The 11,525-nt window shown below is 41.8% G+C and overlaps 1 protein-coding gene across 4 annotated transcripts in view; it reads left to right on the top strand.

Moving 5' to 3' along the window:
• Positions 1-28: 28 nt before the first annotated feature.
• Positions 29-11,525, top strand: part of PSME4 (proteasome activator subunit 4) — a 113,132-nt gene continuing 101,635 nt past the window's right edge. For 3 of the 4 annotated variants that reach the window (XM_061625713.1, XM_061625712.1, XM_061625711.1), the window contains exon 1: positions 29-1,010. In XM_061625713.1, coding sequence (XP_061481697.1) covers positions 793-1,010 — 218 coding nt within the window. In that variant the 5' untranslated portion in view covers positions 29-792. The remainder of the gene's footprint in view (positions 1,011-11,525) is intronic. The other variant, XM_061625714.1, reaches the window with a different exon arrangement.

Below are 11,525 nucleotides of genomic sequence, written 5' to 3'. Positions count from 1 at the left end.
ATCTTCTTTACTGCCTGGCTAGCAGGATGATAGACTGGCGACGACCTCGTCAGCGCGTCTGGGTGGGCTGCAGCCCGTCCGGTGACCACAGATGTGGTGATGACCAAACTTGCCCCAGCGGCGGGCAGGGTCACTTTGGGGGTTTCGTGGTCGTGTGTATCACTCAGGGCCATTTGGGGAGGAAGAGCCTGCACCACAGGTTCAGCCATAGTGGGGCAGACCGTGTGGTAATATGCCCCTCAGCTCAGACATCTCATTTTCTCTTCCCTTCGGCCTCCTCCTCCTCCCTCCTCCCAGTTCCCCTCAGGCATCGCGTTTACGACGGCGGCGCCAACGGCACTGTCGTCCTTCTTGCTCCCGCCTAGTGGCTTTCCCGTTTCTTTCCTGGCCCCCATTTCCTCGCCTTCCCCCCCACCAACCCACCCTCTTTCTCCTGTCCCCTCCCCCCACAGCGCCACCTTCCCTCTCATCTCCTCCTCGCTCCCCACAGCGGAAGTGACCTCCGCATTGCCTGCCTGCTTGCTTGCCTTGCCAGCAGTGCCTGGCGGCGGCAACAACGAGGCCGTCGCTAGTCGCTTCGTTCGTTCAGTTGCTTCGTCACCAGGCGCCGCTGTGTGACAGACGCCCGAGGGAGCCGAGTTCAGTGGCCGAGCCGGCAACTGCAGCTGGGCCGAGCCGGCGGACGAGGGGAAAGAAGTCCGCAGGAGTAGCCGCCACCGCCGGGAAAGGAGGCCGGGGAGGGGGCCGGCTGTCGAAGAGGGGAAGGAAGAAGGGAGGGAGGTGGCCGTAGCCATGGCCGGGGTTGGCGGCGTCGTGGCCGGGCCGCCGCCGCCTCTTCCTCCGCCGCCGCCGCAGAAGGAGCTGGTGTACAATAAGCTGCTGCCCTATGGCGACAAGCTGGAGGCTGAGGCCGGCCGCCTCCTCGCCCACATCAAGCTCAACCTCAGCCGGGCCGTTCAGCTCCAGGAGCTTTGGCCCGGAGGCCTCTTCTGGACTAGGAAGCTTTCCACGTGAGTGGGATTTTTTTTGGGTGTGGGGGAAAGCAGCAGGATGAGGCCCGTCTAGATACAGCCCTTTGAAATGTGGGGTGTTCAGTGAAGGCTCCCCTCCCTCCTCTTCTCATTTGGAGTAATTTCTTTGTACGAGAGGCCGGTCGTGGGGGAGGGGCAATTTCTCCCATTTACACCCTTTCTTTCTTCTCCCCCCCCCAAGAAAGGAGAAGCCCCTGGGGATCCCTCTACTCTCCCCCCATTGAGGCTGGGGGGTTGACATAGGAGTGGTATTTTGTCTCCAAAGGATGGGAGGGAGTGAGAGATCCCTCATAACCTGGGACTTCAGGAAATGCTGTAAATGTTTACTATTATTAACGATAATGACTACCAATAATAAAAAAATGAATAACTGGAATCAGGCAGAAGATTTTGAGCTCGTTTCCTAGGGAGTAAGCCCCATTCATTGCCTTGGCATTTATGCTTCTAATGAAAGACGTTATGGATTGTAGACAAAGAGTCCTGTGGTGCCAGAAACCAACATGCCAGTGTTCCTTGTTGTCCTGTTTTGTTTTGTTTTGTTGGGAGGGCATGGTGTAAATATCTCAGATAAATTTCTGCATGGAAGTAAACTGGGCTAGGGTAATGTAATATGACTGTTTTCCTCCCCACTCCCACCCCCACCCCCAGTAGGATTTGGTGGGGTATGCATTGTCCTGAGGTGGGCGTATAGATACTCTGTTTCATCCTCATTTGTACTCTGTCAGGAGAAAGGAATACTATGTGTAAGAGAGGATTTTAACCTGTTTGATGTCTGAAGTGTCAGGACAAGTAAGAACACATAAAAACAATTAAAACACATGCAGGGGAAAACAAACACTAAGTGCCTTTAACAAACTTTTTTGGTGCCTCTGGGTAACAGCTCACAATTGAAGACTGGAGATTGAAGTCAGCCTGGTGAATCTGCCAGTGATATGTAAAAAACTGCTTGATTCTCCCTAGAGATGAGAAGGCCCAAAAAACTCCAGAAAAATTCAGGGGGAAAACTGTTTTCCCCTGAATCCTTTTCATGGTTTTTTTGGAAAAATTGAAAAAAATGAAGAAAAAATGGATTATGGAATATTTTATTTTAGCATGATTAATAAAATGTTTAATTGAATCTTGGTCCCCTCCTTTTTCTCAGTTCTTTTTATGGGAATGGATGCTTTATGTCTGCTTGTAACTGTGGAGGACTAGTGGAGACATAAATAATTTTCTTTGTTATTAATGTTGATGGCTTCTTCTGTTTTTTTTTAATTGTTTTTGCCTGCTCCTCATAAACTTGCAAAACGAAAGAGGTTCCTTACAGTTCAGGGTCTTGTAGATCCATTTGTTACAAAAAAAGTAGAAATTTTAAAAAGTAAATTCAATTTGTAATAATTGTTTGAATAAAATGTACTTTTAATCTACGAAATGTGATAATTTTATGCCAAACCAACTTGTACAGAATTACATTTGATGTTCCTGAAGTAACAAAGTGACTTTCAATCTGTAAAAAGTGCTAATATTGCATTTCTTCAACTTTTCTGAAAATTTCTGTTTTTTTTCTGAAAAAAAAGTTTTTTTCCCCATGGCTTCAAAATTTTCACATCTCTAATCGTCCCTTGTCTGGAAGATTCATTTAGTTAGGTATCCTTTGGTTGCTTAGGACAACTTGTCGTGTAAAGCACACCTCATCAGGTTCCCATTGTCATACCAATGGAGAATATTAATATTTGGAATATGGGAGATGAAAAAAGTAACATCAACTCATTTCCCATTTCATACTTTATGATACCAGAGACATCTGTGTAAATCAGACTTGGCTAATGTAAGGACAGGTTATTTCAAAAAGTTTCTTCCAAATCTGGTGTCTGAAACAATTGCGCAACTTTTCTCAAGTGGGGACAATATCTGATGTTACCCAGATTCCAGACTTCCCTGGACTAAGGAGTAGCTTGTCCTGCTCCTTTTACATCCAGCAACTTATTTCTATGCCACGTGGCTACCATTGTCTGCTGCTGTCCACATTACTCTAGCTTCTCCAGGGCTTTGACACTATTTATATAGATGACATGATCAACAGGGGGCTTGCTTGGCTTTAAGTGGTTGTAAGATTACAGTTTGCTTTTGAAGGAGATCTTCTGACTGGGGCATGTGCCTCTGGGGACCTTTTCTTGGAAATAAGCAGCCACCTCAGTTTGTGCAATCTCCTGTGTGGGCTTCTGTTTGGGAGGTGTCATCTTTCAAGATTGCTCGAGTCAGATTTGGACTTTGGGAACAGGAGGGTTTTTGTTAGCTTTAGTGATGCTAGTCATACCCTGAGCTTTCTAGTTATGCAGCTAATAAATCATACCCAGGTCAATACTCCTAAAAATAGTTTATCATTCTTTGTTGCCAGGACTAGTGCATGGGTTTTGTTCAGTGACTTCAGAAGCTTCATGCCTCTGTCCATGCCTTTTGAAACTGGTTTACAAAATAGCAGTACTTTTAGTTCCAAAACAGGCACTGCATTTCATTTACACAGGGCAAAGCCTAATTACTTACTGATATTTAATCTCTAATTCATCATTCTCACATACCATTTGTTCATACCGCTGTGTCAGCAAATGTTTTAAAAGTAAGGAAAACAAAAAGTGTTTTCTGAACTTGCTCCAAGGGCAAAGGCACATACTTCCAGATCAAGGACTTCTTTGTCTTCTGGGGCACTGATAAAATGGTTTTGACTTGTCATTGTGCTGTCCCTACAGAGAAATATTAAAGAGAAGTTGTGTTAGTTTGTAGAATTTTCTTTCCTTGCTGTTATACCATCTTGGAGGGTAGCTAGGTTATTGTGGCATAAACTCCTCCTTTACTAGATAAATGGAACAGACTTGCCTTTAAAAACCGATGCTTCAGCAAACCAGATGATTTTCAAGGAGGTAATGTTTATTAAACAGCTACACAACTTGGAACTATACAAGCAGTAAAGTACAACAAAACAATGTCCCTATCCAAAGGCTTACAGTCTAATAAAGGTGCCACTATGCTTTTTAGCATCTCATTCTTATAGCTAATCTCTTCCTAATTGAGGCTTAAAATAAAATGGTCCATGAGGATCAGTTTCATTAACATTTCATGTGACTAACAAGGGAAAACTAAGATAAAGGATTAATTGGGCAGCATATACTAGATTGCTTATCCTGAATCTGTTTGTGCCATCTTGTATTTTTCAAAAACAAAGTAAAGGGCAGGTGTTGACAGAAAGCTCAATTTCTGTATTATGCCTATATTGTACTATATAAAAAACAAGTTAGTGCCTTTCATTTTCTTAAAATCACTTGGTGATGCTTAGACCTGTTGAGGTCAGTTGGTCTCTGTTTATAAGTAAAGCCCCATCTGCGCTATATGTTTAGTAATATCATGCCACTTTAAACAGTCATGGCATCCTCAAAATAATCCTGGGAACTGTAGTTTAAGGGTGCTGAGAGTTGTTAGGAGACCCCTGTTCCCCTTGTAGAGCTACAACTCTCAGAGTTCCCTGGGAAGAGGGATTCATTGTTAAACTACTCTGAGAACTGTAGCTCTGTGGGGGGAATAGGGATCTCCTAATAACTCTCACCACCCTTAACAAACTATAGTTCCCAGGTTTAATTGGAGGGCACCATGACTGTTTAAAGTGGTATGATGATGCTTTAAACATATAGTGCAGATGGGGCCTAAGCGGTTTCTAGTTTGTGGTCTTTTTTGCACATTCTAACTGAGTTTATTTTTTGTGTTTGTTTATACTCACAGCCTTTTATTCCTTTTAAAATGTTCAGAGCAGCTTTCAGAGGTCTTTCAGTGTTCTCCCATCAAGGTCCACATCGACATAGTTTGACAGTGCTACAGCATTAGTTGCTCTCTGACTACTGCTGACAGACAATGTTTTTAATATTTTAACAGAACTGCAGATGTAGCCCTATAACATAAACAATAATATTAAACTTCTAGTTACTTGGTGGCTACTTTGTGAGGATGGATGAGAGCAAGGTTCTGTTGGATAGCTGCAGGCATTTTTATCAATAGGTTTAAAATTAAAACCTCAGACTATAATTCTAGATCTGCTATTTTAATTATCTTTGTGTTGTTGAACTAATGCTTAATAGCAGCACAAATAAAAGTCATGATCATCTTCTCTCCTACTTCACTACCGTGAATATATGCTTTTGTTCATTTTTAAAAGTAAAAGAAATAACAGCACAGTTGATTATTTTTTAACAACAATAATTGTCCTTCCTAGTTGGACATTATAGAGTTGCAGTTATTTACAGAGATACATCATGGCTAGGAAAGTATCATTGCTAAGCACTTAGCGTTTTAAAAGAAATGTCTACATAATGAAGACTTTCATATTTCTTGTAGCTCTAACTCTGCTTTATAAATTACTATACTGTAATGATGTCCATCATTATGATGAATGGGCATGTGTGTAGTGAGGGCATTTATCTTGCATGGAGCCTTGGTGGTGCAGTGAATCTCTGTGCTCTGTGCATAGAGGTGTATTGTATGCTTTGCTGGATCCCTGTCTGTGAGGGTTGGGCTGACCAGTGACAGGACAAATTTTGCCTTTACTACAAGTAGCTAAAAGAGAAGTACTTAACTTTCCTTTATAAGAATGATTAACAACCATTTGTGCTTGTGTCTGTGTAGAAACAAAAAGTGCACTCTGGGACACTGCTCTGGTGCCTTCTAGATTATTTTATTAACTGGCTGCATTCAGACGATTGTGTCTTGGCTTTGCTCCTACCTTTGTATGAGCTGGGAAACAAGCTAGGAAGTGGCCCGGCATAATTGTTTCCTGTTATGTCCGAATTGTGAAACCATGGTTAAAGGCTTCCAAAAAGTCGGAATATGAAGCCATGTTTTAAAGTTGGCTTAATACCCTGGCTTGTGTAGAAGCCATCAACTATGGTCTAGGTCAGCCTTTCCCAACCAGTGTGCCTCCAGATGTTGTTGGACCACAACTCCCATCTTTCCTGACCATTGGCTATGCTGGCTGAGGCTGATGGGAGTTGTGGTCCAACAACATCTGGAGGCACACTGGTTGGGAAAGGCTGGTCTAGGTGATGGGATACTATAACTGAGACTTCCTAGCTTGTTTGCTTGCATGTGGGAAGGGAAGAGAAGCCATCTGTGTGTAGGGGAAAGAGGCTCATTCATAAGTTAGCTTGTGTTTTTATGTAACTTATCAAGATTTGTTCATTTGTTTTGAGTGCCGTCAGAGACTAAGAGTCTAGTCTTGCCAGTTGCATATGCATGTCACCTGATTTTATTAGGAACCAGAAAGACAATTAGATTCTTCATTGCTGTTGTTGATGCTGCTACAAAACTGCATCAGATGACTGAAACGTATCGTACCTCAAATGCTCCCCAAGTGACAGGAGACAGCAGTCCACAGGGCATTGCTGTTTTTATGAAGTTCTAGTGGCTGGTTGGGAAGTCGGGTAGAGACAGGATATATGTTGAAGCCTCTGACCAGTATAGTTCTGGCTACCTATGCCTTGCTTCCTTAGGCTCAGCTGGAACTGGCTCCTAGCTCTATCTTCTTGGCTGGGAAAAAGAGGCACAGGGGGAACAGCAGTGTCCCAAGCCTTCATGCTTGACCTATTACTGTTCCAACTCAGTTTCTTGGTCACACTAGATTGTAACAGAATTTTGGAAACTGGCATAAACACACACACCCCTCTTTTTTGGGAGGGGGGAGTTTAATATTTTGCAAATCTGCCTTTTGTATCATTGTGAGTGAGTGAATGAATGAATGAATTTATTTCGGTCATGGACCAGCCAAATCATTGTGAGTGACTTTGTTTACCAAGAAAGTTTCTTAGATAGGGTTACATTGGTTGATATAAAATTACTCACATGATTGCCTTATAAGACATCTTGAACTTGAGTAGACATAGTATGATACTGTTTTTCCTCTAACCATCTGCTGCTACCCCCCTGTTGTTTACAGTGTGGCCTGTTTTCATTCTAGTAGGGGTTATGTGGTAATGCTGTCAAAACATGTTGAAGCAATGCTTAAAATATGGTCTGGCTTCTGAAAAGCTCGGTAATTTTAGAACCTGCTGGTGTTAAACTTTGCAGTGTGCCGTGATTGTGCTTTCCATTCTTTCTTTGTGGAAGTTACGTTAATATGAAATAACTGAATGAGCAAGCAGTATGGCTTAGTATTTGGGAGGTTAGACTTGTCCCTGTCTCCTATGTCCAGCAGTGGATACAGCATCCAGATGTTTTAAGTGTTCTGTTTTCCATAATCCACTGCAAGATAATAAGATGCTTATAATTTAAGGTTTATGAACTCCATGTCATGATAATGGAAGTTCTGACAGGTTCACTGTCTAATAACTGTTTAAAATCCACAAGAAGTGGCAGTTTTGTGATTTAATAAAATCTTAATACAGCACAGATTTTCACAGATCAGACAGTTTCTTCAGATTTATTATATTTAATTTGTTTAATGTCCAGGTTAAATCATTTGCAATGTAGAGCTCGTATCTGCATTGCTTCAGTGGTCAGTATATCTTGAGCATTGGCTGACTTTCTCATTCTCTGCCATACACAGACACAATCTGAGTTGACAATTCTGAAGGATGCTAGAGCATGGGAAGGCCACTTTTTCTGTCTATGGCCACATTCCCTTGGGATTAATCTGCCAGGGGATGCATGCAGACGGTGGGGTCAAGGTAGCAGTGGGTGGGGCCACTCTTCTCTCTCCTTCTTCCACCCCCTTCTCTATCCAGCAGCCTGCCAGAAGTGGCATATCACTCTTGTCAGAAGTGTGAAATGATTCCTTGTAGAGGACTTGTGAAATTAGACTGGCCGCCACATGAAATTAGTCCAAGGGCCACATATTGCCCAGCCCTGGTCGAGAGGATTAAGCAGTTAAGAATAATAATTTGAGAGGATGTACTTTACAATTAAAATGGGGAAATCATAGCTAGGAAATAGGAACTGACACGCACACTGTGCTTCATGAGTGTTATAATTGTGTTTAGAAACTACTCAAACTTGCTCCTCTAGTTTATCCCATGGTGTGTCATGATGAAGAGCACAAAATAACTCTGCCTTGAGGGAACAGTAATTTGACAGCATACTTGAACACTGACACTTCTGTCCCACACCCTAGTGTAAGGGCACATGACATGTTCAGACTGAAGTCCTCAGGGGAAATAGTAGCTAGAGGGCTGCCACTAATCTGCACTTTATGTGTATTAACGTTTTATCAAGGTAGTGGATACTGAGCAATAATAAGCTGAGCCAAAATCTTATGATGGTGTTGCCTGTAATATAAAACAAAATTAAGTGAGCATGTGAAGAATTGGAAATAATGAAGTTGGGGGTGGGGGAATGGAAAAGGCTCGCTCGTTCAGAAGTTTTAGAAATCATGCTTCTAACCCTCCTTCACATTTGGAGGTTATAGATGATCCCAAGGGATTAGATAAATATGTAAACCTTTAAACATATGCTTACAAATGGCATGTGTTTTCCTACAGTAAAGGGGTCACATATTTCAACCTTTTCCTTCTGTTGTGCGTTGAATTCCAAATGCCCTTTCATGAGTAAAGAATATGAATCTGGGACAAAGAAAGAACTCTCCATCAGAACTTTATGAAAATATATTCAGCACTGGTGGTGCTATGATCAAGCTATGTGCATCTTTCCAATCTCCCTAGACTTAAAATTGCTGATGTTTAAAATTGTGGCTGAAGAATGCTGGCTGTCCAGGAAAACAGCAGAGTCAGCTTCCGTTGTTTTACAAATCACAGTTGTAATTTGCAAATCTAAGAGGTTTAGAGCACTGGAGCTTCACAAGCTTGCTGAAAATAAAACAATGGCTTTCCATTCTCTAACCAAGAAGTCATTTTTACAAGAGCATTAAATAAGTATCTTAACTGTAATATTAGAATTATTATTTTGGGGCACCTAGAATTACCTAGGTACTGTGCAAAGATAGCTAAAAATAAAGCAAAAAAAAGCTGTTTGAAACATTACGATCTAATGGACTAAGCAATCTAAGCAAGACAGACAGGAAAAGGTACCTAAATATTTTACATGAGAAGCATAGGTGGGACTACCCATCTGTCAATCACCTGATCTCATAATGACATTGGGTGATTGGCAGCTGTCAAAATTGATTGCTGTAACTGCTGTTCAGTGGTTAGAGCAATCTCCTTTGGAAACATGCTTTTGGCGCCAATCAGTTGATTGGTGCTGGGAGCATGCCTTCAAAGAGGCTTCCTTTAACTAGCAATCAGTTTGTTAAAAGGAACTCCTTTGATGTCTCTGCAGTGGGGAAACTGGGACATTTTCCTCTCTGCAGAGAAAACCGTTTGTTTTCAAAGCACTGAGAGAAGCACTCTGAATACAAACAACTTCTTAAAAATAGAGCCTTCCCCCCCCCCAATGGAAACTTGCAGGGCTTCCCAAGCACCCAACAATCTGCTCATTATTGTGTACTTGGGAAGTGCTCTGCAAAGGCCTTTCCAACCTCTGACTTTACCTGCACTTTCTTTGATGTCCTATATAGTACATTAGGGGGGCATGGCTTGGCCAAAATAGCCTTGTGGGCCAATTGTGGAGGCCTGGTAGGCCTATTTAGGCCCACAGGCCAGAGGGTCTGCACCCCTGATGTAGGACGTGGCTAGTGATGCAGTTTATCAGTAGCATAATCGTTGCTGATGCAGACGTTATCTCTTGTTGCTTTTATTACAAAAACTTTCATTAAACTATGAAAATTTGTACAAGTGTCTGTGTAATGCAGGGGTCACCAGTGTGCCACTTGTGAATGTAATGGTGTCTTTGAGGTCTTCCTTTGGTGTCTACAAAATGATTGACGCACACACCCCATTCACGAGGTGGTAAAGATGATTACCTTTTTCTCACTTGAAAAGAAAATAGAACTGAAGGAGGAACGATTGACATTCCCCACTTCTTCTTTTGGCTCTGTGTGCTTTTCAAGGCTCAGATTCTACTAGATCTGACTTTTGTGTTTCCAAGGGATCTGGGTAAAAGTGTGTCTGGCTATGCTTTCTCTCTTTCTGTCTCCAGGGACGGGGCGGGATGATCTGGGAGAGGAGGGAGAGAAGTGTCCAGAGAGAGTGATGCCTAAAGCACTTGCCCCAAAATCCAAAGTACCCATGGGCCTATAAAAATTGGCAATCACTGAGCAACTACATATTGTTACAATTTTCTGTGGGACTCTTAGGTGATCCTTTTAAAAAAAAACTTTAAAAATATGTCTTGAACAATTTTTAAACCGGTTTTCAGAGTTCTCAGAATATAGGAGTGTACATAAGCTCATTTTCAACAGTATTTCTAATGATTATGCATAACACCAAAACATTAAAATTAGTTAATTGTATGTCTGAGTCAAACTTTCTGGGAAGGGAGAAAAACCAGCCGCTGTGCTGTAGAAACAAAGCAGGGGTAATGGAAACTGCTTCTCCCTGTCTGCTGGGAGTCTTAAGAGGAAAGAGCAAAGTGTTGTGTGTGGGGGGGGGCTGCAATCCTAACCATGTCCACTCAGAAATAAGTTCCGTTGAATTCAGCAGAGCTTGCTCCCGGTAAGTGGGGTTAGGATTGCAGCTAATATGTGTGGCTGCTGAGGAAGTATTCAGTACCCTTCAAGAAAAGGTCATGTTTATCAAGCTGAAATTTGTCTCACAGCCACAGCTATATAGAACTGATGGATACTTTTAATGACATATGTTTGCTTTTAAATATATCTTGATCTTTGATTGAGCTGCACCAACTATTCTATCTTAATTGCCTATGAAGTTCTTGTCAGTGAAAGCAGAGAACAGTTGCCTGCCTTTTTATCAATATTTGGTGATTATTAAAGTTATTTCAAATGTTATCTTCCTGTCACCCACTTTTTCTATTTTAATTTGTTTTCTGTACCATTTGCCATTTTTATTGCTCCCTCTGAGTTCTCTCTCATTTTGTAAAAGTGTGCATTTCATTATGGCAGCTGTGATGGACACAGCATCTCAGTTACCTCTGTAGGATCAGTAGCATTTTTACTTGGGTTTTGGTTATACTATATTTCACTTAATGCGTCTGTATATAATACTTAGTTTCTTTTTGCAGCATCTCTTTGCTATTCTGTATAATATGGTACACTGTAACCTACCCCAACACTTTTTTTATATAGTCATGGCTATAAATGCTGTCATTGTTTAGTTTGTTGCATCTCCTGTATACCTTTGTTATGCTGCCGTCCTGATACAGCTATTATGATTTAACTGAATATTTGTGCTGAAATAAAACTATTTCCTGTGGAGTTGAATCCCAATCCTATTTTTCCTGCTCTCATGGACATTTTTTTGCCAGGGCTAATTTTCCCTGGCTGTAGAGATTACTCTGAAGAATGTTTTTGGAATGTGTGTGATTGTGTCACTGCAATGTACTTTCCCATAAAAAAATTCCCTCTAGGGAATTGTGCATGCCTGACAGAGAGGTGTCTAGAAAGATGGCTGATAGAATTCTGCGGCA

Source organism: Rhineura floridana, chromosome 4, assembly GCF_030035675.1.
Source record: "Rhineura floridana isolate rRhiFlo1 chromosome 4, rRhiFlo1.hap2, whole genome shotgun sequence".
NCBI classification, from domain to species: domain Eukaryota; kingdom Metazoa; phylum Chordata; class Lepidosauria; order Squamata; family Rhineuridae; genus Rhineura; species Rhineura floridana.
Note: the sequence above shows the minus strand (reverse complement) of the source record. Positions and strands in the feature narration are given on the sequence as shown.